At 39.1% G+C, this 14,477-nt stretch overlaps 1 protein-coding gene across 2 annotated transcripts in view; it reads left to right on the top strand.

The window, feature by feature from the left end:
* The first annotated feature begins 8,433 nt into the window (after positions 1–8,433).
* Positions 8,434–14,477, top strand: part of LOC100021407 (lipase member K) — a 37,941-nt gene continuing 31,897 nt past the window's right edge. Inside the window, exons 1-2 of one of the 2 annotated variants that reach the window (XM_007478342.3) lie at positions 8,434–8,656; positions 8,758–8,851. In XM_007478342.3, coding sequence (XP_007478404.1) covers positions 8,833–8,851 — 19 coding nt within the window. In that variant the 5' untranslated portion in view covers positions 8,434–8,656; positions 8,758–8,832. Of the gene's footprint in view, positions 8,657–8,731; positions 8,852–14,477 lie in introns of both variants that reach the window. The other variant, XM_056795527.1, reaches the window with a different exon arrangement.

Below are 14,477 nucleotides of genomic sequence, written 5' to 3'. Positions count from 1 at the left end.
AGACAGGGTGAGGCAGAGAACTCCTCCACACACATCTGCATTTCTCCAAGGCAGCCCCAGTTCAGTGAGATATTTCTTGACCTCCAGGACCAGGGTTAATCTCACACCAAAAAACATTATTCCACTCTTCATATAATAGCAACCACACTGGAGAGACAAAGCGCTTGGAAAGCTGTGCAAACCATGAACGATTCAGTTAGCCCAGATTTCAGAAAGCTTGTGATGAAACCTGCCCTCCATCCTCTGCCAGGGGTGATGGATTCGGCTGCTGAATGAAACATCAATACCTTTGTGTATAGCCAAGGAAGCCATTTGGGGGCCTGATTAGGCATATTTGACATAAAGAATTTGCTTGTCTTTTCTCTCCTTTTCCATGGAGTGCAATGGGGGAAGGAGAGAAAAATAGATTTCTAATATTCAAAAAAATCTTTTAAAATACTGAGCTGGGGCAGAAGCCCAGCACTACAGGTAGGGAATGCCGCACATATTTTCAGGTGAGGTTACTTGACTTTTTTGTTGTGGTTGTTACAAGAAAGCCCTCATGGAATGGGGCAATCTGGAAATATGTGTCAAGTAAAAACTGTAAAAATAAATTTAATGACAAGCTACATAAAATAAAATGTTTAAATGGAAAAACTGTTCCAATAGAGGTTCAAAACTTTAAAAACTGTTTAACTCACCAATCCAGTTCAAACTGTTCAAATACTTTTGATAGACGTAATCAAAAGTATCCTCAGTGATGAAGTGAAGCTTAAATGTGAACTCCCCTTCAGGGTCAGATGCAAGGACACAAAAGAGACTCTTATTATAAGCATAAAATGCTTATTGAAATATATAAGGATAAATAAAGGATTTCTAATTCTAAGGGATTCTAAATCCACCCAAATAAACTCCCAGGTTCTGCAAGGAACTGCTTCTCCTGTGTTTCACAGGCTATGCTAATCCTCCCTGATCTGACTAACCCAAATTTTTACTATCCAAATAAAAACTACCACTATTATCCGTATGCTTCTTAACTTCACTTTCAAATTATAAAATAGCAAAGGCTAGCTGGTGGAGTCTCAACAAGAATCACGTTAGACTCAGAGTCCAAACCAAAGACTGGGTTTTTCTTTGGTCTTCTCAGAGTTAAACAATCTATAAAAACCATAATAGATAGTCAATAGTGTTTCCCAAGTTGAGGAAAGAAAACCCTGAGCTCCTTTGGGTCTTTCCCTCAGACCAAGAAAAGCAATGATGTTACCCCCTCCAGCCCTGAGAGAGTCTCTGAGTGTGTCTCTGCAAACTGTCAGAGAGAGTAATTGACACAGAAAAAATGGTTATAACTGTCAGCATTTGAAATCAACATGCTCCCTCAGCTCTGCTTCAAACTCCAATTCTTGTCTCAAGCAGCCACTTTACTTATCTCTAAACTAATAAAACAATACTTATTTTCTAATATCATCTTTACAAAACCAAATGACAATTAAACTTGCCCCCAAAAGTCATCCCCAGGGTTGCCTATCTGATAGCTCGCATTACTCTTGCTCGAGTTGCTATTTTATATTGGAATTAAAATGATTCCCTAAACTGACAGAGCAGGAGCCCACAGTCAGTGTTAAGGCTTTATAGAATATGGCTCAGGGGCCAGCTGTTCCCTTGTAACAGACCCCAATTTATTTCAGACAAAGCAGATCCAAAGAAGGCAGGCTATCAGACAGCTCTGGGTGGGAGGGATTGATTACACCAGCTCTTTACAATTTCCCCAAGCCAAAGTCACCTGACGAAGTTGCTCTTCAAACTCTTGGCAAGTTAACCTTAGCCAGAAATTCATAGAGCCTTGAAGTAAAGGTTGCAGAAGTAAAGACTGAGGGGAAAATAGTTGGTTTTTTTACTCTCAATAAGTTAATAGGGATAAGATTGTCAATTTAGTATAGCTGATAACGTGATGAGAACAAAAACTCTTCTCTTAATCAAATGATTTATCAAGTTAACATGATAAATTCTATTTCCTTTAAAGACTCCATTTGGTGATCGAGTTATTTTGAGGAAGTCCTCGGGGTGGAGTTTATCATTTTTTTCTCACTATTAAAATCAGCCCATGAGTGCTACAGCACATTAACCACCACTTTGGGTTTTCAAAGAGCTGATGGGCACACGTAGACCCTCCTATGAGACAAATCACTGATGAAAACTGCTAGTTTAAAAATATCAGTAATTCTGAAGTAAATTACAAATCAAAATATAGGGTAACAATTTTAGTTAAATGTACAAAAACTCACCTCAGATCTCAGCCCACTCCTACTTCCTGAGCAGAGCTGGTGCCTACCTTCCCTACATTTTAGAAACCCTTAACTTCCCTCTTAGAATCCATACTGTGTATGGGTTCCAAGGAAGAAGAGTGGCAAGGACTAGGCAATGAGGATAAGTGACTTGCCCAGGGTCACACAGCTAGGAAGTATCTGAGGCCAGATTTGAACCCAGGACCTCCTGCCTCTAGGTCTGGCTCTCATTCCACTGAGACAATCAGCTGCTCCCCATTTCCTACACTTCAGATTTGAGAAGTAAGTTCATGTTGATTAGAAGGCAGCATCAATTGGTTGGTGGAGATTTTGAAGCAGTGCCAAGCACTCTGGCTGGAAATGTACAGACCCTGCTGGGAGGAGAGGGGACTAGTTAGAAAGAAGCTTGCTGGTAAATCTAAAACTGCTTTGTGTTTGGAGGATGTGGTTTGCACTTTGATTCAGAAGGTTTGATTGTGCGCACTGAGAAGTATATATCCAAGTCGTGTTGCTATGATACTAACTAGTTAGCCTACATAATAGGAAATCAGCTTTACACGCACCCTGCATTGCTGGGATGGGAAGAAGCAGCAGCTAAAATGCAGCCATCAAACCCCTCTAGCAAAAAAGGCTTATTTAGCCCTTACTGTGCCAGGCACTGGGCTGGGCACGTAGGATGCAAAGACAAGAAGGTGCTTCTATTCTATTAGGGTGGACGTATTTGCAGAAAATTGTCAGGCCCCGGGGACAGAGGTACAAGACATCAAAGGTCACTTAGTAGAACCCCTTCGTTGTACAAATGAGAACAATGAGGCGCAGAGAGGTGAGATGGTGTCTTCAAGATAGCAAAATGTAGAGGCAAGATTTGAACCCATTTGTCCCCTGACTTCAGATCTAGTATTGCTGCTGACTCAGTCTACATATCTGTACAGTGATCTTAGAGCTGTGTTTGCAAAGAAAGTAGATATTTGAAGTGGCAGAAGCGAGGAGGGAGTGCACTCCAGGGGTGAGGAGGGAGGATCAATTGAAAAGCACAAAGGTGTCCCACCGCTTCCACCTTCTTGCACTCCCTGAGACCTGGCTCCTTCCTGATGACAGCTCCTACCTGACAACTCTTTCCAGCACTGGCTGCCCCATCATTTGGTCCCCACAAATTCCAGGTCATGGCTGGGGAGTTGGAGTACTCCTTGATCTCCATTGGCACTTTCTGGCCCTTCCTTTCCCACCACCACTCAATGACTTCTCTTCCTTGGAGGTTTGTACAATTCATATCTATTAACCAAGCAAGATTCTCAAATCTGTTGTCTATAGGGGTCCAAGACATTTTTTCAGTACCTCGGTTTACTCATTTCTCATGGCCTATTTCTGCCCCCCACCCTACCTTAGCTCTACAGAGACATGATTATGACCTTGATCTCACCATCACCCAGATCCAGGTACTTCTAGAGATGAGACCATCCAAGTGGGGTACGGTGAACTGAATGCCTAAGTATATAATCCAAGCTTGACTGCTATGTGAATTGGATTGAAGTGAGGCAGAATTACATAAAATCTTGAGCCTCAAAGGAATGATGAACTGGAGGGATTCCATGTGAACTGGAAGGACCTCCAGGGATTAATGCAGAGTGAGAGGAGCAGAACCAGGAGAACATTGTATGCAGAGACTGATACACTGTGGGACAATCAAATGTGATGGACTTCTCCATTAGTGGCAAGGCAATGACCCAGGACAATTCTGAAGGACTTATGAGAAAGAACACTATCCACATCCAAAGGAAGAACTGTGGGAGTAGAAACACAGAAAAAAAAACAAACATGTTTGATCACATAGTTTGATGGGGATATGATTGGGGATGTGGATTCTAAACAATCACCTGAGTGCAAATATCAATAATATGGAAATAGGTCTTGATCAATGACACATGAAAAACCCAGTGGAATTGTGCATTGGCTATGGGAGGGAGTTGGGGGAGGGGAGGGAAAGAACATAAATCATGTAACCATGGAAAATATTCTAAAATAACTAATTAAATGAGATTTTTCAATTAAAAATAAAATAAAACAAAATCTTGAGCCTTGGTGTCACTTCTAGAATTGTCAAAGACCAACACAAAATAAAGATTTGGAGGGATGGTCTGGGATACCATAGATGACATTATCTGATTTCTAAGCAAGCTCTAAGTGTCCATTGCACCTGCTTCTACTGCCTTGAGGAACTCCAGATATAACGGGGGAGACAACATGCAAACAACTTAATTCAAAAAAGCTCTATACAGAATGATTTGGCCATGCTTGATAGAATAGACCCTAGATAAGCTCTTTAACCCTATTTGCCTCAGTTCCTCCTCTGTAAGGAAAAGGAAATGGCAAACCACTTTAATGTCTTTGCAAAGAAAACCTCAGATGGGGTCACAAAGAATCAGATAAGACTGAACAACAGCAACAAAAGCAACAACAAACTCAAGAGAATGAAGGCACTAGAATTAAGAGGGATTGGGAATAGTTGCCTATAGAAGGTAGAATTTTAGTTTGAACTGGAAGTTATCAAAGAAGCCAGTGGGTGAATTTGAGGAGGAAAGAGCATTCCAGGCAGGAGGTAGAACCAGTATAAATGATCAAAGTTGGGAGATTATCCAGCTCAGGAAACTTGACCACTTAAACATTAGGGCTCTATATTAATACTTTTCCCCACATGCCAAAAACAAGTGGATTAAGGTTAGCCCAACTAGATCTCTTCTCCCAAGAGGAAAAGGAGGAATAAGAACCTAGGGTGATAATTACTGAATGTATGAGTGACATCTAGTGACTCCACAGGAATTCTATCAACCCTGAAGTCTCCCCTTTTCTGTCCTACTAGTGATTGTGTGGATTCAGGATGCCTGGTGTCTGCTCATCCAAGTTTGGTACATTTATTCAAGGTTCCAGTTTTCACTTTTCTACCCCCATAAACCATCATATTCTTTAGCCATTTGTTTATCAGAAGGAACATGTCACAGGAAGTCTGTCCCTACTAACAGATTGAGAGTTCATTTCAAGGTGCACATGGCCATGCTGCTGTTCTTTGAAACCCTCTTTGAAACTTGACTGGCAGAAGGTAATACAGGACCAGAGTCCTGCCGTCATAGCTGGCCTGGATGAGCTCGGACTATGTACTTAGGCATTCAGTTCACTGTGCCCCACTTGGATGGTGCCATCCCTACAAGGACCTGGAGATGCTGTCTCACGTGGCTCAGCCCAAAGTAGACTGCTCACCGTGGCCCTGCATCCAAAGGGCAGCTCAGATGGATGACACAGATTGAAAGAAAGAGAAATTCAATTTCATTTTTGACAGAGAAGAGAGTGGCATGCCAGGAACCAACCACGTGGCATGATTGAGAGCTTGGATCCTATTGGATTTAGGAAAGCCATTAATCATAAGATCCAGCAGAGTAAAGAAACGGACTGCTTCTCTTGGCCCAAAAAAACAAAACCAACAAAACCAACAAAGAGGTTCTTTGTTCTTTTACCCACATAGATAGAGCTGCCTCTCCACGCCCCTCTGGACTATCCTCCCAGTATCTGTAGAGCCACAATTTGGTCAGGATCTCTACACTGGAATCACTTCCTATCAAATGCTGGCACCAGAGCAGTGGGACAGATGTGTTTGACTCCATGTCATGGGATGCCTCCATTAAAGATCTCCTCAGATATCTTAGGGCATTTCTCCACTCTGCTAGGGAAACACATGATCTGACAAGCTTTAGTAAGCTAGGAAGGCTTTGAGAACAGGTTGAGTGACTGTAGGCCAAGGAAAAGACTAGAGGATGGACAGATTCCTGATCAAGTGTGCTGAAAGACTTCAGCAGGAAATCATGAAGACCATTTACTGAAGAAGGCACAGAGATATGCATCAATAGAGAGAACGCTCTTGAAATGATGGTAAAACTATTGAATGAATAAGTTGAAATGAACTTCAACTTCTAGACATGGTCTCTAACGCACATATTCTTGACATAGAGTCTGTGAACATGTGACTTCTTGTTTAATTTTGATGACTGAATTTCCTTTGCCATTCTAGAATTTGATTTTATATATGAATGATTATGGAACTTTAAAAGAAATTTGAGTTTCTATCTCAGAGACTAGAAAAGATGGTGGCAAGAGAAAACAATGATAAGTGTTGGAGGAGGTGTGGAAAAACTGACACTGATACATAGTTGATGGAACATTCAGTTGGTCCAGTCATTCTGGAAAGGACTGGGAACTGCTTTCCTGAAATTATAAAATGTGCATACGTTGTGGTCTAGCTGTACCCCTAGTGGCCTATAACCCCAAAGAGTTAAAATAAGAAGAGAAGGACATATATGGCAAATATTCATAAGAACTCATTTTGTAGCAGTCAAAAATGGGAACTAACGGGTTCTCTTCCAAATGGCACAGAAATATGATGAAACATTATCGTGCCATAGGAATTGATGAAACAGATATGTAGGGAAAAAACTGAGAAGGCCTCTTTGATCTGAAATAGAGAGAAGTGAGCAGAAACAGGAGATTGATTTATACAGCAAGAGGGGTAGAACAAATGTTGAAAGTTTTGAGAAATCTAGTCAATCCAACAGCAAGTTATGAGTCCAGGACACTAAAGATGACACACGCGCACTCATTTTTTGCTAGAGAAGTGATAAACTTGAAATGCAAAGAAAGGCGTCCATTTTTAGTCACAGCCAATGTAAGAATTGGTTTGCTGGACTATGTGTATTTGGGATCAGGATTTCAAAGGAATCAGAAGAAACAATAGGAGTGATAGAGCACAAATTCAAGTAAAAATCAGTGTTTATTTTTTTACAAGCAAAAAAAGTGACACGTGCTAGATGTTGATGGCTTAGATGGCTTGGAACATAGGCAATACCTAATAAATATTTGAAGAAGTGATTTAAGATTAAAGATTTAAGATTTAATCACTCGTTCACATTTCTTTCCCTGTGCTGAAATTCCCACCTCACGTCCTTCTTTGGCTTAAACCAAGAGAATGGGACACAGAGTGGGACACTTTTGATGGAAAGGAAAGGAAAAAATGGAAGAGTGGGAAGGTCTTAACTGGTGACCATACCAGAAAAGTTACATGATGAAAAACGTTTTGAGCAGCTAGGAGCCAACATGTGAGGGTTGGGTGTACTGGGGGTAGAAATAAAAGGTGATGTCCGAAAGGGGAATCAAGAAGAGAACATATAGCCTTAGAAAACAATATGAGAGAGGCCAGCTAGGTTCAGTGGACAGAGAGCCAGGTCTAGAGACAGAAGGACCTGGGTTCGAATATGGCCTCAGACACTTCCTAGCTGTATGACCTTGGACAAGTCACTTAATCCCCTTTGCCTTTCCCTTCCTAGTCTTCTGCCTTGGAACTGATTTATTGATTCTAAAACAGAAAGTAAAGGTTTAAAGATAAAAGCAACCTGACCTACTGCCCACTACTGCCTAAATGCCATGAACTTTACCTGGTGACTGATCCTCTCTGAGCTTCAGGGTTATTATCTATGATCAAACAATCATCAGGCACTTGTTAGGCACCCACTAACGCAGCCATGGGATAGACAAAGAAAGAAGAGAATTACTCTGACATTCCAAAGAAAGTCGTGATAGCCACGCACACATTCTCGTGCCCACATCCCAGCTCATTTCCCAGTGGAGGCCAGAAGGTACTCGTAGTCAGGGGCTGGGAGGGAGCAGGACGTGATAGCCCTTGAGCTGAGTCTTAATGGAAACCAGGGATTCTATGAAGTGTAGATGAGGAGGGAAGACCTCCAAAGGATGGAGAACAGCCAGTTTAAAGACACGAGATGAGAGATGGAGAGTCATGGGGATGCTTGAGCTTCTAAGGCCTCCCTTTGGAGGAACGTCAACATGGCTGGACAATAGTGTGTTGAGGAGAGTAAGGGGGAGTGTGGAAGCACAACAGCAGATCTCAAATTTTTATATAATTAAAGTTAAGCAGCGCTCTGGACCTAGCGAAAGTGTGCTGAGCTCAATATTGACAAGCTGCCAGTTGATAATGAAAACAAAATGGCCTACGTGCCAACTTGAGCGCACGCTCTGAGATATTAACGTTCTCTTCCTGTGATAAGATAGAGGTTAGCTCATTGTTTCTCATAAAACTACTTTCGTTTGAATCCTATGATTTACAATGTTATTTTTCATTCTGGACACTGTAGGATCCAGACTGTTCTGATCACACATCCCCCGTTGTCCCTTTGACTCGTTTTCCCTTCCCAGGGATAAGTCCCATGTTCCCAAGTTGTAACTTAACATGGAGCCTGAGAGTGAGGTCATTTCTGTGAGAGTTTGAGACCCCGACGTCTTGGTCCAGGGGCTGGTTGGCGGAGAAGGATCTCTGCTCGACGACGGTCCTCCTAATAGAGGTTTGAATTTTTAAAATTGGCCTTTTAATAAAATGTTGTTGCCAATAGATCAGATCACTAAAGACAATGCTGAAGGATGCTTTACGTATTTGCTTTGACAGTGTGGTGCCTCGGACTGCCATCAGTTTCCAGTAAAGGTTGGCATTGACACGAGAGCCTTTTCTCCACTGAGCATCATGGACCCAGTTATCAAAGGTAAGAGAATGTCATCTAAAAGGCCAGCAAGAAATTATCTGCAGCTGTCAGACTGTGCCTTCCAGACCATGTTGTATCTATACTTCATCTCCTAGGTATAATGCTTTAAAAAGGGAGGAGGAGTATTTTAATTTTATTTACCTTTTATTTTACTTTGTTGTATTTAATAGGATATCTGGTTACCACCTGTAGTTCAAAAGGAAGTTTTAATAATAGTACGGTTTTATTGATGGAGGGGGCAGCTAGATGACTCAATAGAGTGAAAGCAAGGCTAGAGAACCAAGAGGTGCTGGGTTCAACTCTTGCCTCAGACATTTCCTAGCTGTGTGATCCTGGGCAAGTCACTTAACTTTCATTGCCTAGCCCTTATTGCTTATTTTCATTGGAACCAATACATACTATTGATTATAAGAGAGATTATAAGAGTTTTAAAAATTGGGAAAAGGAGGCAGCTAAGTGGCTGACTGTATTGAGAGCCAGGCATAGAGACAGGAAGCCCTGCATATAAATTTGCCTTAGATACTTCCTATGTGCGTGGCCTAGGCAAGTCACTTAACCTTCATTGCCTAGTCCTTTCCACTCTTCTGCCTTGGAACCAAAGCACAGTATTAATTCTAAGATGGAAAATAAGAGTTTTAAAGATACACAGACAGACAGACAGACAGACAGACAGACAGACAGATGGAGATGTAGAGATGGAAAGATAGATAGATAGATAGATAGATATATAGATAGATAGATAGATAGATAGATAGATAGATAGATAGATAGATAGATAGATAGATAGAGATAGGTAGAGAGAGAGAGAGAGATAGATAGATAGATAGATAGATAGATAGATAGATAGATAGATAGATGAATGGAGAGATAGAGAGAGAGAGATTGATAGAGAGAGAGAAAGTAGATAGATAGATAGAGAGAGAGATTGATTGATAGAGAGAGAAAAAGTAGATAGATAGATAGATAGATAGATAGATAGATAGAGATAGATAGATAGATAGATAGATAGATAGATAGATAGATAGATAGATAGAGTCAGCAAAACTTCTCCCTAGTGATTTGAGTTTTCTTTAAGTGGTAGGAATGGAATTGAATAAGCATTTCATTTTCAAATGCCGGGCATTGTGCTAAATGCTAGAAAAATGATTTCTTTTGATCCTCATAACAATCCTGTGAGGTAGGTTCTATAGTTATCCCCTTTTAGGGATTAGAAAGTAGTAGACAGAGGCTAAATGATTTACTCAGAGTCACACCAGTAGGAGTGTCTAAGGATGAATTTGAACTCAGATCTTATTGACTCAAAGTCCAGAACTCTATCATTGCATCACCTATCTTGGTGTCTCAGTTTCAAGGTGAAAGGTATTTTTCCATGCTAGTTTCCTTACTTAAGCAATTCTGAATGACCTGAATGTAGAAATACGAGTTTCTGGGTATTAGATACCACTAATGGGATTCACATTTCTCTGCATCAGTTGAGATTATGTATTTCCACAATTGCAAATGACTCACTCCTGCCAGTATGAGAATGAATCCCTAAAAGCAGTGATTGTCATAGACTTTCCATTAGTAATATAATCCATCTGTCAACCAGATAGAAGACATCTACTAGTGCTAGCTGCACCTTGCACCTCACATCTGTTATCAGAACGCTAGAAAGGAAAGGAGATCTGTGGAACTATTATCAGCAAAGTGATTTCCCGAGACAACCACAAGAGATCCATGATGAAAATGCTATCCATAGCCAAAGAAGGACGTTTTGGAATCTGAATAAAGATCAAAGCATGCCATCTTCCACTTCATTTCCTTCATGAGATCTTTATTGCATGTGTAATATGTGACTTCTGTCATAGAATGAGCAGGATGGAAATATGTATTCCAAAAAGGCACTGATATATGTCAGACTGCTTATGCCTCAGGGAGGTAGGAGGAAAGAGGGAGAAAATCTGAATCCTAAAATGTCAGAAAAAAATTGTCGTGGACAGCTAAGTGGCTCAGTGAATTGATAGCCAAGCCTAGAGACAGGAGATACTGGGTTCAAAACTAGACTCAGACACTTCATAGCTGTGTGATCCTGGACAAGTCACTTAACCCCCATTGCCTGGCCCTTCCCACTCTTCTTCCTTGGAATCAGTACACAGTATTGATCCTAAGACGGAAGGTACAGGTTTAAAATAAGCAAACATTTGTAAAAATTATTTCTACATGTAACTGAAACAAATATTTTTTAAATCAACTAGAGTCCTAAAACCAGAACCCTGACATGTAATCTTGGTTATTAATCATAACTCCATTGTATCCATAGTTATCACCAACTTGAAATACCTTTTGTTTTCAGAATAACCAGCCTGGAAAAGGACAATGAGTTCAATTGTGAAGAACTTTAAGTACAAAACAGGAAGATTCACGTTTGATCCTAGAGGAAATATGGAGTTTGTTGGGTAGGGGAGAGGTTTGACATGGTCAGCCCTGAACTTTAAGAGAATCACCTGGGCATCTCTGTAGAAAATAGGTTTAGAGAAGGAAGAGACTTGAAGAAGGTAAACCAGTTAAGTCTATTGCAGAAGAGCTGGATGTGAGTAGAGAGGAGATATATTAGAAAGGTGCCATGGAGATAGAAATGGCAAAGTCTGTCAAGTGAATAGATCTGGAGGGTGAGGGGGAATGAAGAGCTGAGGATGACCTTGAGATTACAACGCTGGGAGATGAGAAGTACGGTGATGCCTTAAACCACAATGTGGATGTTTAGAAGAAAAAGGGGGTTTAGAGGAAAGGCAATGAATTTCTTCATGAAATTATCATCATGTAGCCCTCAGTTTGTTTTCCTAAGCTCCAGTGGCCCTGGATAGAAAGCTAATGTTGCCTGTTCCTATATATCAGACAAAGTCCCGACTCAAGAAAGGTACTGGTCACTGGTAATTTCATAATTGTAGGCTCATCTGATGCTTTCAGGAGACATGTCCTATCTCCCCTCTGAGCCTACCTTCAATCCACTTTACATAATCTCTCTTTTTTTTTAATAGTATTACTTCTTTTTAACAATCATTTACTTTAAAATGTGTAGAGTTCTGAATTTTTTTTCCACCCTCCAATATTGCAACCATTGAGAAGTTAAGAAAAGTGATATCGTGACCCTGGGCAAGTCACTTGACCCCCATCGCCTAGCCCTTACCACTCTTCTGCCTTGGAGCCAATACAGTATTGACTCCAAGACGGAAGGTAAGGGTTAAAAAAAAAGTGATATCAATTATACATGTAAAACCATTCAAAATAGAATTCCATTAACCACAGTAACAAAAAAAAATTTTTTTAAGTTTTAAAATTATGCTTGATTTTGCTTTTAGACTCCATCAGATCTTCTGGAAGAGGATAAATAAGAATGTCATATTATTTTTTAAAAATGGTTTCATTCTGAATTCTAATTCCTTCAATTTCTTTTTATGTTATTGACATAGCTAATATTTCTAGTATAATATTAAATAATAATGGTGATAATGGGCATCCTTGCCTCACTTTTGATCTTATTGGCTAGGCTTCCAACCTATCTCCATTACAAATAAAGTTTAGTATGGTTTTAGTTAGACACCACTTATCAGGTTAAGTAAAACTCCATTCATGTCCGTGTTTTCTAGTATTTTTAATAGGAATGAGTTGCATTTTGTCGAAAGCTTTTTCTGCAACTATTTGGGTAATCAAATGATTTTTGTTAGTTTATTTTTGATATGCTCAGCTATGATGGCAATTATCTTAATGTTAAACCCAACTCTACTTTCCTGGTATAAATCTCATTTGGTCATAATTTTTGACTTTGTGAAGTATTGCTAGAGTCTCCTTGCTAGTAGTAATTTTAAAATTTTACCTCATTATCTACTAGGAAAATTGGTCTATAATTTTTTTTTACTGTTTTTGTTCTCCTAGTTTATATATACCAAAATATTTATATCATAAAAGGAATTTGGTGGGATCCCATCTTTGCCTATTTTTCCAAATTGTTTATAGAGTATTAAATTAATTGTTCTTTAAATGTTTGATAGAATTCACTTGTGAATCCATCTAGTCTTAGGGATTTTTGACTAGGGAGCTCATCGATGGTTTGTTCAATTTCGCCTTCTAAGGCCATTTAAGTTTTCTATTTCCTCTTTTGTAAGTTTGGACAATTTGTATTTTTGCAAATATTCATATATTCCATTTTGTACATCAGATTTATTGACATGTAATGAGGAAAAAATCGTTCTTAATAACTTTTCATTTCATTTTTGTTGATTGTACATTCACTTTTTTATTTGTATACTGGTAATTTGGTTTTCTTTGGTTTTTAATCAAATTAATCAATGGATTTATCTATTTTATACTTTTCCCCCCATGAAACAAACTCTTGGTTTCATTTATTTGTTCAATTTTTTTTTTTAATTGTCAGCCTTACTAATGTCTCCATTGATTTTCAGGATTTCCAATTTGGTGTTTAATTGGGAATTTTTTATTTTTTATTTTTCTAGTTTTTTTTTAATTGAATATTCAATCAATTCATTGATCTGCTCTTTCTCTATGTTATTGATGTAAACATTTAGGGATATACATTTTCCCTTAAATATTGCTTTGACTGTATCCCACAAATTTTAATATGCTGTATTGTTGTTATCATTCCCTTTAATGTTATTATTTATTGTTTCTATGATTTGTTCTTTGACCTATTTATTCTTTATAATAAGATTATATAATTTTCAATTAATTTTAATCTGCCCTTCAAAGGGTAATTTTATTGATTGTAATTTTTATTGCATTGTGGTCTGAAAAGGAGGCTTTTCATTTCTGTTTTTCTGCATTTGTTTATGATGTTTTTAAGCCCCATTATGTGGTTAATTTTGGTGAAGGTGCCATGAATTGCTGAGGAAAATGGTATATTCCTTTCTATTTCCATTCATTTTTTTCTAGATTTCTCTCCTAACATTTCCAAAATTCTATTCCTCTCCTTAACTTCTTTCTTATTTATTTTATGGTTTGATTAATCTAGTTCTGAGAGGAGAGATTTGAGATCCTCTACTAGTAGAGTTTTACTGTCTATGTCCTTCTGGAACTCATTCAACTTTTCCTTTAGGAATGTGAATGCTATGACATTTAGTGTATATGTTTAGAATTGCTATTACTTCATTGTCTATGGTACCTTTGAGCAAAATGTTATTTCCCTGCTGGCCTTTTTTTTTCGTTAATTAACTATAATAAGGGATCCTGTTCCCCTGTGACCACAAGACTTAGTCCTCTTTTCTCCCTTGGAACTGAAACCAGAGCCCCTACTCCCTTGTGATAGATCATAAGCACTCTTCTCTACTCTGGAACTGCAAGCCTGAATTGTGTGAACTTTTTCTGACCAGTTATCCAACCTCCTTACTCTCTCTGGTCTGTGAACTCCCAAAGGTGTTGCTGCCAAAGATGCCCCCTTCAAGACCTGCTGCTGATTTTACCACCACATACACAACACTCTGGACCATGCCAGCCTCCTAATTTATCTTGGGCAGGAAAATGTCTCACCTTGCATTGTTGCTCCATGGAGCCTTGTACTGAGTGGAATCATAATTCTAATTCTCTTTTTTTGCTGTTCTTGTTCTTTTAGAGTGAGATTTTATGTCAAAGA

This window comes from Monodelphis domestica, chromosome 1 (genome assembly GCF_027887165.1).
Source record: "Monodelphis domestica isolate mMonDom1 chromosome 1, mMonDom1.pri, whole genome shotgun sequence".
NCBI lineage: Eukaryota > Metazoa > Chordata > Mammalia > Didelphimorphia > Didelphidae > Monodelphis > Monodelphis domestica.
This window is presented reverse-complemented; position numbering and strand designations above follow the sequence as displayed.